The 15,275-nt window shown below is 41.7% G+C and overlaps 1 protein-coding gene across 3 annotated transcripts in view; it reads left to right on the top strand.

Annotated features, from left to right (window-relative positions):
- The window catches only part of ryk (receptor like tyrosine kinase), a 41,675-nt gene that overhangs the window by 3,217 nt on the left and 23,183 nt on the right, over positions 1–15,275 (top strand). For all 3 annotated transcript variants that reach the window (XM_047587257.1, XM_047587258.1, XM_047587256.1), the window contains exons 2-4: positions 12,303–12,424; positions 12,521–12,620; positions 14,311–14,442. In XM_047587257.1, the coding sequence (XP_047443213.1) occupies positions 12,303–12,424; positions 12,521–12,620; positions 14,311–14,442 (354 nt within the window). The remainder of the gene's footprint in view (positions 1–12,302; positions 12,425–12,520; positions 12,621–14,310; positions 14,443–15,275) is intronic.

Here is a 15,275-nt window from a genome sequence, read left to right as displayed (position 1 = left end):
CCATACAACACATGAAAACAACATTTCAACATGCGTATGTCGTCTGTACAACTGATTTAATGCAACAAAAACCAATCAGAAGTGCTAATAAATGGATTATCAAAGCTTCTAACTACTGTTTACACACAGGGCGGCCATTTTAGTACGACTTTCTGAGTAGAAAATCCGACTTTGGGGTCGTTGCAATTGAAAATTCCAACTCGGAAACATCAAATGGAACGCACCATAACCAAATCCAGACTGGTAGCCAAGGTAGCCATGTTGTGTTTATACGTACGAGTATGTTTTCTTTCATGGTTCGTACATGTGATTATTAAATGATTCCACAGTTTAATTTATATATATATTTGTATATTTCTGTATCATATGCTCCTCAAATGGTCTAATTTCCTGAGCTGGGAAGTAGTTTTTCCTGACATCTGTGTGATCATGAGTGGAATGTGGAACCCACATGGATGCAACACGTTGGCAGCTGTTTGTAGTATTTGTGGGACAATGAACAGCAAAGGGAACGGATCAGGCGGAGCCACGGCACTTCAAAGATACGCACATTACTATAAAAATATCCAACGCGGCGTTAGTCCCCGGCGAGAGGTGGATGTGCTGCTTGGAAGTGTCAAAACTAACATACGTCAAGGCTTGGTTGAGCGTTACTCAGGTCTGCCCAGTTTCTGTGTTTATTCTGCCCTTCTCTGTAATCAGGCATCTTGATCATGTGCATAAGTCATGGCTGTGAGTCAGCATGAACAATAAACCTCTGTCCCGGGACAGTAGGACGGGCACAGGTCTAAATAATAACATTAATGATGGCTCCGTTCCACTCAGCTGCTTCAGTTTCAGGGTCTTCGAGTGTCTCGCTGCCATGACTTACAGGGACACTTTAATAGGTCAGAGCCTTCGTTAGGGTTATGAGTAACACCTGTGCTCTTTTTTTTTTTGTAATAAACCATGACACATGTTTCTGGTACACTAACCTCATGGCAGGACACTAAAACTGATATGGAAAAGACCTGCTTTTAACTTTATTAGTTACTCTTTAGTCTGTCATCACAGGCCGTTGCTTACTCACTTCGTAGGCCCGAACGACGCAGACACGACCAAACACACAGCGTTCACATTTCTATAGGACATAGATAAACGATGCAGCTGATCTTCTTACATCACATTTATGCATTTATAACCCTGAAGCATGTCAGTTTTCACTTTAAAAGTTGTGAATTGTGACCTGCAGGGTTTGGTTTGTGAAGCAGTTCATCCAGTTAAGACGTTTCATTATTAGTGGGCAGATAGAAACACAACAACAGGTTGTTAAGGTTATTTTATCAGGTGTACCACAAGTATAGTGTGGCTGTAAAATGCAAAATGCTTTGGTCGGTATAATTGCAGTCGGATGTTTTAAACTCCTCTCAGACTCTATTGTTCCTGTCGCCACAGAAGAAAGTGACTTTCCTCCTTCCTCTCCACCACACAACTTTCACATTATTTTTTATAAAAGTTGCATTGCTGAAATATTGCTGTGAAAGGAAGAAGCGACATCCCCAGTTAATGTTGTCTTCCTTTGGTCTTTGCTTTTAACCCAAATGGACTGTCAGCTTCATTTTTGATAACTTTACCAAGCGGCCAGACTCTCCGGGGCTTGATGAGGAACAGGAAAACGTCATGCCTGAATTGGAACAGGCTGCTGCTCTATGCGGCGCGTTAAGTCTGTGGATGACAGGCGGACGGCATCCCTGATTGTTTTTGCACATGAACTGTCCGTCTCGCAAATCCACATGAGCCCCCGCCCTCCGCTCCCATATCAGCTCCGACTCGAGACCTCAAGAGTTTGAGTTGTGTTGCAGCTGTGCGGCTCAAATTCAATTACTAAACGCAGCCTATTCTTTTTAGTCACTGCATGTGGATTTGCTTTCATACGAAGGTTCGTAAAGGTTTAAATAGCAGTGAATCAGATATTTAAGAAACTGTACTGAAGGAGTGGATTTGGTCTGGTAAGGAAACGACAGGTCTGACCCAGACTTAGGATAATGAAAAGGGCCAAGAGTCCATGAACTGAGTAATTATATCGGATTTAAAATAAAAAAACAATAGTGCCACATTTTGCCAACAGGCTAAAACCATCAACGTTCAGTTTACAATTGTGTAGAACAAAGAAAACCTCCTGCATCTTGGACCGTTTGTTGACATTTATACTTGACCGCACGACATATAAACGGTATTTATTTATAGTTCACATAAACTATAACATTAACCCAAACATTTAACATGGCGATTTATTTAAAGCTTCAAAATTGTCTTGTACTTTTAAAAAAAACACGTCCCTGCCGTTGTTTGCTCAGTTTGCTCAGAGATACGCTGCTCACACTGCGCTCATGCGGCCCATGACCCAGGCAGTGACACTGCTTTTACAGGCCTCAATAGCTTTCTGTCTGTCTCCGTTTCCTGGCATTTTGACCGTCCATGTGATCGCGGAGGAACACGAGGGATAAACCAAAATGACTTTTGTGTACATTCATTTGCTGTCCCATATAATAACAACCCACTGAACCTAGTTTTCCGCGGTAGAATCACCAGATTTTTTATTTTTTTTTCTTAGTGGAAAGCGCTCTGAAAGATTTTTCTCATCCTTACTTTCTGTATTAACGATAGACGTTTCCTGGCCGAGGTAAACCACACCTCCCCAGTACCTGAGTGAAATTATAGGTGTGTGTAGACAAAAGTTAGTTTTCCAGCAGAGTTCCTGCCTGTGGGAATGGACAACGTGTTTAGTTTGTGTAAACTCACACTCTAAAAAAAACAAAACAAAAAAAAAAAACAGCAATCCTTTCCCTATTTCTGACATTGTTGCTTCCAACAGGAAAAATTCTAGCGATGTGGTCAGTTTTTCCACTCGCTCAATCAGGCGAATAAGCCAGAGTTTGGTATAGTTCTTCTTGGATAGGCGTGCAAAAAAAAAAGGGGAGGGAGGGGGGGGTCTCAAAAAAATGCAACCAAGTGAGTAAAATGGTCCGTCTGCTCTAAAGAGCCCCGGTGCATGTTGGCTGTCTGGCCTCTCTCCCCCTCCTCCAGAGCTGAAAGGCAAAGCCCGGGCTTTGAAAAAGAGCCTGTGAACAGCGAGGAGTGATTGGCAGCAGTATTCATTTCCTCCGTGCCACTCTCCGAGGATCCCGTGGCTGAATAGCCGAGCCCCCTGCTCTCACATCTTTTGTCCGAGAGCTGCTGCGCATACGGGAGGTTCTCTAAAGCATTTATTTTTTTATTTTTTTATATAAGGTGTCGCCCTTCTGCTAAAATCAGAAATCGTGTTTGCTTCACTCTTGTGCGTTCAGTTGTCAGCAGATGTCACGAGATCTGTGTTCTGGAAATGGCGAATGAGTTCGATACGTCCCAGGACGTTCTCGTTTTGTGTAGCTTTTTCTCAAGTGCGTGATATGTTGTGTCAGGAAACACACCTCGCTAAAGTGAAAAAAAAAACACAAAAATATTTGACCTTGCGCACACAAACCCGGTCTTTCACGCTGCGCCTTTACGCACAAAGCTGCCCATGTCGTCCCAAAATAGGCGAGTGTGGTGGTGTTTGTGAGACCTCTTAAATGACCCCTTAGTGGCCCTGAGATTAAATCATTCCGCACCCAAACGGCTAATAATTATTTTTTCCAGTGATATTTGTCGAGTAAACGAAGGAACCACCTTTGAGCAACAAATACGCATCAATGAGGTTCCTATAATGGGACAGCGGCAGACGGACTCACTCTGATTCCTTTTCCTGCATTTTCATCCTCCTTTGCCCTCGGGGCGCTCGAAGGAATAAAAGAGAGAAGCTGATGTATGGCCTCTTTGAAGTGAGTCAAAGAAAACCACAGAGATTGGGACTTGATGCGTGTTTTTCTTCGAGCTATTAGATGCTTTCGAATGGGACTATTTTTTGCAACAAGTTAAAAAAAAAACAGCTCGGATGTGGATAATGGTTGGGGTGTTTATGCTTTTTAAAAAACATACACTACAGTAAGTCAACGTAATTGTCGTGTTTTCCTTTTTTATTGTGCGCTTTGATGCTGAAGCTCCTCTTCAGTCGCTGGAAGTAGAGAAACTACAAAAAAAAAAAGTGGTTTTCTCTTGCGTAGATTTCTAAAGCTCGCCGCTGACCTTTCCTTTAGAAAGAAAAATGTGTGGCGGCACAAATAGTTTCAAATGTCCAAAAAAAAACTGCAAAAAAAGAATGTGAATTAATGTGTGTGTGTGTGTGTGTGTGTGTGTGTGTGTGTGTGTGTAATCCAATACTGTTTGTGAACATTAGAGGACGGCCACATAGAGATAAACAGTTTGTGTGACCTTCATTTTCCAGTTGGGTTTCATTGAACATTTATAGGAGAAGATGAAGGAGTTTGGTGACGTAAAAGTAATCACATGTTTTATACTGTATACGAAATGATTTAATCTCTATAACGGTTTCCATTGCATATGTATGCCATTTGTTCTTTTTCATCTCCGCCAACCATGCGAGTTTTATTGCAGTATGTTGTTTTGAGTTTCTGTTTGTTTGCATTCGCCTTTTTCTTTTTCTTTCTGCCAAAAAACTGAGCAGGCGCTGGAACTCGTTTAGTTCTTATAACATGTTAAATTATCTATGAAATGTCATTCTTCCAACCACCTGGACACATTCGTCGGTGTGTTTCTCCATTTACGACAATGGTGTGCGTTAAAAGTGGCCAATAAACCATCGGGCGGTCCTCACCCTCAAACATTTCAAATGATCCGGTCCCACGAGTGCGAACCAGTCTGTCTTCACTCACTTCACTTTCTGATGATCGTTCCTCAGAAATCCCGACCACCACAGCTCAGAGTCTGATGCTTTGACTCACACAGACCCTTCATGAGACAAACTGGACAGCTGTGGTGGCAGAGACACTCCTGTGTGTCCTGTGTTTCTCAGAAATAACTGGGGCGGCGTGTCAGGTACTTTCCTGTTGGAATTGGTGACTCGATGCCTCGTGTTATGTGGATTTTATTTAAGCAAAGATGAACTATTTAAAGGATCCTCCTGCACCAAATCTAATTTTCCTGAATGTTTCCATTGTAAACAACTTTTTATATTGTGATTTCATTTTCAAATTCTTATAGTGTCATGCACGAAGGTTAGTACTAGTTACAGTTGGGTTCTTTGGGACTCGGTATAAAAAATGTTTTAAATTAGCTTCAATATTCATTAGGACGATTGAAATAGTGATCCCGTTAACTTTGGGCAAAGATGAGTGAACACTAGTAATGAGCAGCAGGAGGCCACAGGTTGTGGTAGTTGACAAATACCGGACCTTTATCAACACTAGGGCTCGACTGATATGGATTTTTGGGGCTGATGCCGATTCTGACATTAGGGCATAAAAATTACTGATAACTGATACATCAGCCGCTTAAATTTTCACATTTTTCAATTAAAAACAAGATGAAATACCTACTTTTGATGGCTTTAATATAGTTCCAAGCACCTGTTATAAAGATATAAATTGACGGGAGAACATTTTACTACTTTTATTATCAGAACTTGTGAAGAACAAGGAACGTTTTCATAAAATTAGTCAAAAACATGGTAAATATTAAACTTAAATATGAATCCCAGTTCCATAAGTACCGGTACTCAATTTCCATAGAACATTTTTCTCTCTAACTTATGCTACAAAAGTCTGAAACAACGCTCTGAAACAAGCTCTGATGATCAGGTAGGAGACATGAGTTGATCCACTCGTCCCACTGAAGCCTCACATGAGTAAAATATATAGAGGGGTGAATGGTTATCAGGGGTTCAGGGGGTTTAAACCTCTTCTGAACCACCTCATGTCTCCCAGAGCCTGTTTTTGAGTGTAATGGCAGATCAGATTTCATGCTGATCTGCCAATACAGTAATTACCTGCATTTTATTAGTGAAAAATAAATGTTAACATCGGAGTCAGTCGGCCAACGTTTGGTCGATTACTGATGAACCTCTAATGGCTATAATCAACACTAAGTGTCTTTATATTACACTGTACGACTGTTTCATTGTCACCAGCTCATCACTATGCTCACTGTCAAAGTGGCATTTGAATTGATGCCGTTTTTGTGCTGCTGTGCAAAAACCTGAACCTGTGTTTCTGAACAAGTTCCACAAAGTGCACACATTGGTAACCCAGGTAAATAGATTGTGTTTGCCTTGAAATCTTTTGAGGCGCATGTCGTTTGACCTTTCTCTTATAACAGACATGTTTAGGTAACATCAAACTTGGCTACTACAGCGCTCCCCTCTAAAGTCAGATCTGTTTGTAGTTGAGCTAATCTCATCATGTATCTTTGAGTCAGTGTGACAGATTCAGTGAGAGCTGGTCACAAACCTCCTGGCTGGTGCTCACGTGATGTTATTGTTATAGTAGTACTTCATGAAGTGTATATTGAATAACAAAGTGGTTAACAGGAGCTGCCAGGTATTTACTTGTCAGACCAGGTAGGTTTCCTCTGAAAAATATTACCCCTTGTTTGTAATATACCCAGTCAAATTCATCATCTTAAAAAAGGCAAAGTTAAAACTTTATGTGAATATTTTACCGTACCGACTTAGCTCTTGTTGGTGCTGCACTCACCGTGACCTGTTTGGATGAGCTATGCTAGTGGAGTTGTTAGTGGTCACAGCTAAAGTTTAGTAACACAATTGAGACAAAATCAGTAGGTAAAACGTTCTGATTAAAAGAAGCTGAAAAACAGCCCTGTCCTAGATGCATTCAGTGCACAAAAGAAACGTACAGTGGTAGCAGGAGTTGTGTATCTTGATGGGACCCTGAGATGTGAATCTACTACCAGAAAGCTGCCGCAATCATAACAACACAAAGTGTGGCACAGTTCTGCTGGAAGGGGAACGTATACAGGTACATTTATCTTGAAATGGATGAAAATATCAGATAAAGTGCTGCATTTAAAGGGCAGCGTGTGTCTGTAGAGAAGAGTAACAAATAACTCCTGATGGTTTTCTGCTGCGTGCACGAAGTGGCTTCAAATAATAACTGAACGATGACTATAATCCACTTTTTTTTAGGTTTCCCTCAACAATAAGTCGTAGTGTTGAGCCCAGTCCTTTTTAAAATAGACGTCCACCGTGCTCCTAATCAGTCCTTTTTAATATTAGGGCACTTTTTTAAAATAGATTTTCCTCCTTCTCTTCCCCAAATCATGTCTCCTCAGTGTACAGATATGCTTCTGACATATTAGCTCTTCACATATTACCCCCGCCCCCCTCACCTGTCTCGTTCGTGTTCCTGTGGATTTGTTTAGAGTTTCCACTTGATAGAGTTTCATGCAGGCCCTCATTTTCTCCCTCCTCGGTTAATGTGGCCAGTATCTTCCGAGTGAGAGACGGGAGGGGAGTGTTTATCTCCAGAGCACTCAGGGATGGAGGCTTTGGGAGGTACGGTGTCGACTGTGTGCACAAGAGGGCCTTTGTTATATCTGTCCTGGACCTTGCCACCTGGCCGCTACCACCTTTTGTTCTCCTCTTTCAAAGTCTGCAATGTGATCCACATCTCACAAGAGAAGACTGCAGTAAAGTCTTAAAAGGCTCCAGTTCTTACTCCTGATCTGGTTCTGTAGTTTATAGTTGTGCACATCGAAGCTAAGTTTGGTTGTAGGACTGCGTTTTATGGGATGCCGTCTAAAAGCTTTGCGGTAACAAGTATCCACGTCAGATTCTGTGCTTAAACCAAAAAATCTAGGAGGAGGGACGTGAGTAATCGTCTCTGCGCTCCCTCAGTTGAAAGAAGTGTTGATGTGCCCTTAAGCAACGCACTTAAATTCGACCCCAGCGAAGCTGCTCTGTTGCGGCCAACAGCACAGGACTGATTGCACTGGGCAGCTCTGAGGTATAAAGTGTCAGATGGGTGTTTAGCTGCAAATAACATGTGACTAGTTTTGTTTTGAATCTCACTAAAACCAGTGAAGTTGTGAAGATGGAAATCTTTCACTATTTTCCAACTGAATTTATTCAGAGCTTTGCCGTCCAACGCTCAAAAACGCTTTTAAAAGGAAACGCTGTTTGACATTTGTTGCAATATTGTTTAGTTTTTTTTTATTATTTCATCACACGGAGTTAAATCATGTCCTCAAATATTGTCCGTACTTGTTGTCCATCGGTTTGTCCCTATGTCGCCCATTTAGTTGTTATGTTTTCTTTAGTACGAAGGGAAACTCGTGCTCATGGCTTATGCGGCCTGTTGGTGGCAGTTATCCAATTATTTGGATTATTTTTTCAAATCTTTTTTTTAATCCCGCATTAGCAAGTATTATTTTCTTTGCTCTGCATGTTGTTTTCCCAGTTAACCGGTGCGTCCTTCATTCTGCCGCACAATAAAACAAAACGGGAAATATCCATGTTCTTCTTTCCAGCCATCGACAAAAAGTCCTCTGAAGTATTACTTTGTGTAACCAAAAATAGAAAACATATGACTGCCTGTCACAATAATTCTCAGATTTTTTCCTTGTAAAATGACTTTCATGGTCAGTCAAGAATCCAGCTTGGTTGCCAGTTACTTTTACTATTGTTCAACCAGCGGCGTTCGTTGCCTCTCTGCTTGGAAAAAGGACGATGGAAAACTGATTATCTCAGTCTCTGTCTGTTCAGTTGCATCTCAAATGCACCGTGAATCTTGCTTGGCCGTGAATCACCGTACAGGGAGGCACAAGAACGTTTTTTTTTTTAAGTATATACAACAAAGATGAGTCTTGGAAAGTACTTTATTGACAAATAGTGGAGGCTTCAAATTAAATTTACCAAATCCACTGCAGATGCTCAGAATAATGGCTGTAGATCATGACCACTGTTTCTTACAATGGAGGGTTTATGTAGGAAGGAACCAGAAATACAACCAAAGTAGAAACATTTACAGTAACCGACCCTACTAAAAGTAATATAATATGTAATATAGCACGAGTATAGAGACACATTAATACTTTTATTGTGCATCAAAGGGAGTATTTCTTAAATATTTTGTCCCATTTCTTTCTAGCCTACCTGTTTATCACTGCTACTTTTATAACTTGTTTCAGTTATAATCATCATCATCAGTCATGATGGTGGAAGTTATTATGGTGCAACTGGACTTTTCCTGAGTCTGATATTAACAGATTCCATCAACTAGGACTGTGCAGCCTGGCGTTGATGTCTTCTTGTCATCGATTGGTAGAGTCTGCCCTAGTGAAGATCACCATGATGAAATGTCACTATGATCTTTATTAAACAAGGTCACATCACAACATGTGTGACAAGCACCGCTGGTTTTAACGCTGTGTTCCTCTGGCTTCGTGTCCCTTAAGGTCCCAGGTGTTTAATCCAAACATGCTGCCTCCTGTTAGTCTCTTGTAAACGATCGAATGGCTCAACTGAGCTTTTATTTTGTCTATTTCATAAATAAATGGTTTTCAGAAGAGGTGCAGACTAACTGACCTTAAAAATAGTAAATCCTTATACGATTACTTTATGTATTTCTCTCCTTTTCACCAACAGAAGTTGCTTCATGTTTGATAAAAACTGATTTTCATGTGAAAATGATTTCTTCTGTCCATGTTTTTTTTGCCGTGCTCAATTGTGTGGCGTGTTCAGATCAGAGGAGGTGACACAGTGTGCCATGCCCTTTCTATTGTGAATCACTTGACACCAACGGAGAGAAATGGAAATGTCCAGCAGGAAATAATCCCTCAAAACACAACGTGCTGCCAAGTCATCACACTGGAATTCAAAATGTTTTCAATTAGCTTTTAAGAAGTCTGTTAACAGACAACGAGACCACGCAGCGAGACTCTTTACATATTGTGACCAAACACTAACTAAACATGGGTCTTGTTTATAGGCACACCTCCTACTAATGCTGTTTCCCTGTTTCCAGAGTTAAACTGCAGCTCATGGTTCGACTTCCTTCACCTCAGGAAACATCTATTCCCTCTCCTCAGTCCGTACACACTGACGGGCTCCTGAGTCCGTCGCCTCTGATTCCTGTCTCAAAGCTCTTGCAGGGCGTCTGGGTGGATAGCTGAAATGCTGCGAGGAGGACAAACTTGAGCCACGCGGTTTCTCCTTGAGCCTTAATGCCTGGCTGCATAGTTTAATTGGTATAAAAGCTGTGTGGCCACATGTTGAGACAAGGGAGGCACACAGAGTTGAGCATGAGAAAGGCAATTATTATTGTGTGGCTGTGTGTTCGCCGCTCTAATCAGAATGGTTTTCAGATGCAGCTGTTCTCAGAGAAAAGGCTCTCGAAACGTGACTGTACCTACCTGCACACAGCACACATTTAGCAACAAGTGGTCAGAAACATGAATCCAGATAAATGCTGACGTTATTCCACATCTATGTAAATATTGCTGTTTCCTGGTGTGTTTGTTATACCTGCTTTATTTCACCGCTTTGCATATTTTTGTTGCTAATAGACTATTTGCTCCCAGTGGTTCGGTTAATGCTCGTTTAAATCCACATTGTGCTTGGCTCACGTACGCGGGTTTGTTTGTGTATCTAAAAGGTCAGGCATAACATTTGTGACTCATCAGAGGATGGACATCGGCCTTCTGAGGGTGTCCTGTGGCGTCTGGCAATATAGTGTTGTGAGTGGGGAGGGGCCTCTGTGGTACTTCTGGGGGCCAGGTCAACACGTTGGTCTGTTCACGTTTTCTTCTGTTTCTCTCAGGCTGCATCCTCCTGAGGATGGCTAGTGTCATCAATCAGTTCGTTTACATGCGCATAAAAAAAATAAATAAAACAAATTATTGCCTTAACCCGACTTTAACTGGACAACTTAAGTGCATGTAAACACGTTACTCCGACTTCGATTTTCTCCGCCATGTTTACGCTTAATCGGGCTTTTAACTGGACAACACGTGTGCACGTGCTCCGCAACAGTGGAACAAAAAAACATCTAAGAAAGTCGGTCGCAGAAGAAGAATGTAAACGGAGCTGGAAGAAGAACCGCCTGAGGGATGGCGCACATCTTATCTGCACCAAAAGTAGCACACACATTACATACGAGATTAAAAAAGCTGTTTGAAATGCCGGTCGGCTGCATGAATGACTCTTGTTTATTATATGACGTAATAGGTCAACTGGAAGGGGGGACATTTTAACCTGGTGTTAACCCTCTGAAAAGACACATATCGCCCCCTGGTGTGGAGGAGGAGGACATGTTCCCGTCGGTTATTCAATTTTCTCTGTTGCATATAAACTGGGACAAGGACGGTATTCAGAAAGTCGAATTTCGAGCATGGCTCAATTAAGCTGCGCATGTAAACACTGATTGAGTGTCTTCACTGTGGGGTGGGGGTTCATGTCTAAGCAACCTCCACATGGATGCCAGGTTGAAACGTTCCCCAGCATAACATGGCATTGTCACAAGATGGTCGATGTTGGCTACTTCTCCTGTAACTGGTCATAATGTTGTGCCTGATCGGTGTTCACTGAATTTGACTTTGATTTTGATTCGGTCACGAGTTACAGGAATGAAAGTCTGCAGCGTGCTGGTTAGATGCTAGTTTATATAACACTTATCTCTCAGTTAGCGAATGCCTGAGAATGTTTTTAATTGAGCCAATGTGAGCGAGGTCTGTGAGCCGGCGCTCGGAGACAGCCCCAGGGTATCGCAGGAGCCCGGGCACATTCTTCCCCTCTCTTTAAACTGGATATTCAGAGACTGATAGACAGACCCCACTCTGCCAGAGAGACTCCTTCAAAGACTGATAGCACTGCCCCAGGCCCGGGCTGGGGATTTCTCAAACTTTTTGATGCATCAAAAACCGAGTAAAGAACTTTTTAAGGCGTCACTTTGTTTAAGTGAGAGGCAAAGAAACGGTCCACGCAGAGCCGAGATGTTTAGCTTTCTGATGTCCATGTGCAATGGCATTTCCTAAGCTATGTGCTCATTGAAGACTGAATGGTTGAGCAGATTGTGGATGTTAGTTTGCTTTTCTTTCTTTTTTTTTTTTATCTGAGGCATTTCACTCCCTTCCTCCTATCCCTTCCCTTCCCTTGGCCAATTTTGTTTCCTGGATAGAAAATTACGGTCATATTTTGGATGTTGTCTCACTTGAAAGTTTTGAAGTTTTTCGCTTGGGCACTAAGACTTCTCAAGTACTAACAGATGTGGTTAGTCCATCTCTTTTATTGAGTGGGAGCCCCCACCCTCTACCCGAACTTAGCTGGCAGTTTGAGTGGATATTTTACTTTTCCTCCGAATTGCCTCAGATGAGGTAATTAGTTCTAAACAGTCTTTTATGTCCTCTTTTATGTCATCTGTCCTCACACACAGGCCTTGACGCAGAGCTCTACTACGTGCGAGACGATATGGTGAATCACTATGCGCTCTCCTTCAACATGCCCGTGCCCACTGACACCAACAGCCTTTTCTTCACATGGTTTTCTAAAACGAAGGTAAACCTCAGCATCTTCTTAGTGCATGTGTTCACACACGTGTGGTAATTAAATGTTATCACTGACTTTTTTATTATTTTATTTAATCTTTCAAAGGTTGACTACCGGCTTGCATTCAGCGTGGAGAATCCTATTGCCCTGAACACACCACGCAGCAACATCTCCAGTCAGGGGGAGGTGCCCCGTCTTCCCACTGGTAAGTAAGACACTCACCTCTCTCTCATTCTTCACCCTTCAGGTAGTGGTTGACATTCAAAGAGAAAATGTTTCGGTACATTCAGACCTGTAACTATGTCAACCAGATAAGATAAGAGAGCTCGAAGTAGTACACAACTAAACCGATGTCATAAGAACCACGAGCAACGGCGTGACCTCACGTTGTCTGTGTCTGAGCCAAAAAGCTGCACATGAACACACCGTAAAGACAACGTCCAATGTGCAGCTGGCACGTACCGAGGAGTTACTTTTAGCCGGGAGTCTCGGAAGCTGGGAAGAGCTACACGCTCGCCAGAGTCATGCTGATTAGTTGGTCTACAGATTAGGGTCTGACCAAAAATGTGTATTTCTCAAAATTCTGACTGTTTTTTCATGCATAATCACAACATATTCACAATATTTTCTACTGATTGAGAGATGAATTAATGATGGACTTTTTTGCTGTAATGATGAGTAAATATTGTAGAATAATCCCACACTAGTTGTGCTGATGTGGAAATTAAATGTTATCAAGATAAAATGAAGAAACATGGACAAATAAGGTTTGATTTATTTTGCCATATTTATTTATATTTAAACTGCTGTGTCTGTGATGTCAATAGCAGCGCGACTGGCTGCTGTAATAACTATAGTCTGCGCGCAACTTTTTATAAAAAGCTAAAATTGGGGACATTTTCGGGGAAAGCTTTAGCCGGGGGACAGGTCATCCAAGGAACACCAGGAAAACTGGGATGACCAAGAAGAACAAGAGGAAAACTGCTAAGACGTTTAACTTGCTGCTTTGTCCATTAGTTGCTAAAGATCCCAGCAACAGCTCCACAACTCCTACAAACACATTTCAGAAGGTTTATTTTCTCTGTGGCACATAGTTAAAGGGAAGGTCAATGTGTCTTAATGTGTCTTAAAGAAAAGCAAAGCTGCCAGTTAGCTTAGCTTGGCATGACAACTGGGAACAGACGAAAACTGCTGAAACTTATGCGACAAACTATGGCTGCTTCCAAAATCTCCCAATGGTTCAATCAGTCAGTGATCCATGTATGTAATGGACACTCATGAGAAGTGAATTAAGATTTTGAACTCTAACTAATCACTGTTTTAAGTCATCATCAGTCGTGGAGTTATGATATTGTCTTTGAGGAGCTGGTTAAAATCAGTGAATTGGATTGTAGGTTTACATTTCGTTGACAATGCTTATTTTGCTTGATTGTGGATTATTTGCACATTTGGATTTGAGACACTCAAATAAAATGACAGTAATTGTAGTGAACAATATAGGAAATATGTAGTGAGGACACATGCCTTGGCAGTGCACAGTGACTGGTAGCCTGGAAACTATTCTGAGCCAAAAGTTAACCTCCCATAAAACACATAATTGTTGTTTTTAGTGCACTATAGAAGCACTGACTTGCAGATTTTATGTCCCTCGAACAAAATGTACTTCCCACAATGTGGGTGTTTTGCTTTAAAGCCTTTTTCCTCAAGGAATTAATTTGTCTAATTTGTAGTCACACGATGGTGATAAAGTTGTGTGCAATTTCACATTTCTGCTAAACTTAAATGACTGTTGGTAAAAAAAAAGTGACTCACTTATTTCTTATTAATCAGACATTTAGCAGCTTTCTGTAAATGACGTGTTGTTGTGCGTACGCGTGTGTGTTCTTCCTCTGCAGTCTTCAGAGTGGACATCGTCTGCTCAGGCAAAGTAGATGAAGAGGCGTTTTTGACGATGCAGCTCAGTCTGACCATCCATGCCAACAACTACACAGTGCTCAACTTCAAGAGGAGGAAAATGTGCCATAAAAGTAAGAACCTCAACAATCAGCTTAAACGAATGGAAGAGTAAGGTGGTTGTGTATCACAATGTTTTTGGTCCAGCAGGAGAAGCGCAGGTGTCATTAATAACATGGGTTCATGGGGGTCCTTCTCTGGGACCGTGTCCTTTTTAGCGTTTCCCTCTCAGCTGTGCTTTCAAAATGTCCGCTTGGAAAAAAGCACTGTTGTTTTGTCACATGCTGTTCGACAGAAAATGATATTTTCTGCATGGACGTGATTCTGCTCCGTGTTAGTCGCTCCAAAAGGTTCACAGAGGGAGATGTTCAGATCTGCGTATTCAGAATGCAGTCGATGCGATTTTCTAAAAGCCTGAAGATAATTATATGTGGCCAGGAGGCTCCTTGCCATGTGCCCCGTGGAAACAAATTTATTCCCATCTTATTTTAAGCAGGAGTCAAATTAGCAGCATGAAGAGATTCTTTGTCTGCCTGAGCTCTCCAGTCGTCCCTGTCAACTCCTTCCTTGGATTGTTCCTGTAATGTTGTAGCTGAGGACCAACAGTGAAGCTCCCTGTTTCATAACCACAACGCAAACTTACTGACTTATCGTCTACTGAAACTTTTCTAGGAGCTGGTCCATCGGTGTTGGCGTTCTGTACTGAGAGGGACGATATTTGATACTTTTACTAGTACAGAATCAGGCTTTTTGTCTTTTTGTCTTTTATTTACACATTTTGACTTATCTTCCAACCACGTTGTTTGTGTTGTTGTAACACCAAGCTGTTGCTTTCATTGCATATGGTGCAAATTAAAGACTCTTCATTTACTAAACTTTGACACTGACTTGAGTTGATGTCATTTTT

The sequence above is a fragment of the Mugil cephalus genome, chromosome 6 (genome assembly GCF_022458985.1).
Source record: "Mugil cephalus isolate CIBA_MC_2020 chromosome 6, CIBA_Mcephalus_1.1, whole genome shotgun sequence".
In the NCBI taxonomy this organism is placed as follows: Eukaryota; Metazoa; Chordata; class Actinopteri; order Mugiliformes; family Mugilidae; genus Mugil; species Mugil cephalus.
The sequence above is the reverse complement of the archived record's forward strand: the minus strand, read 5'-3'. Positions and strand labels throughout refer to the sequence as shown.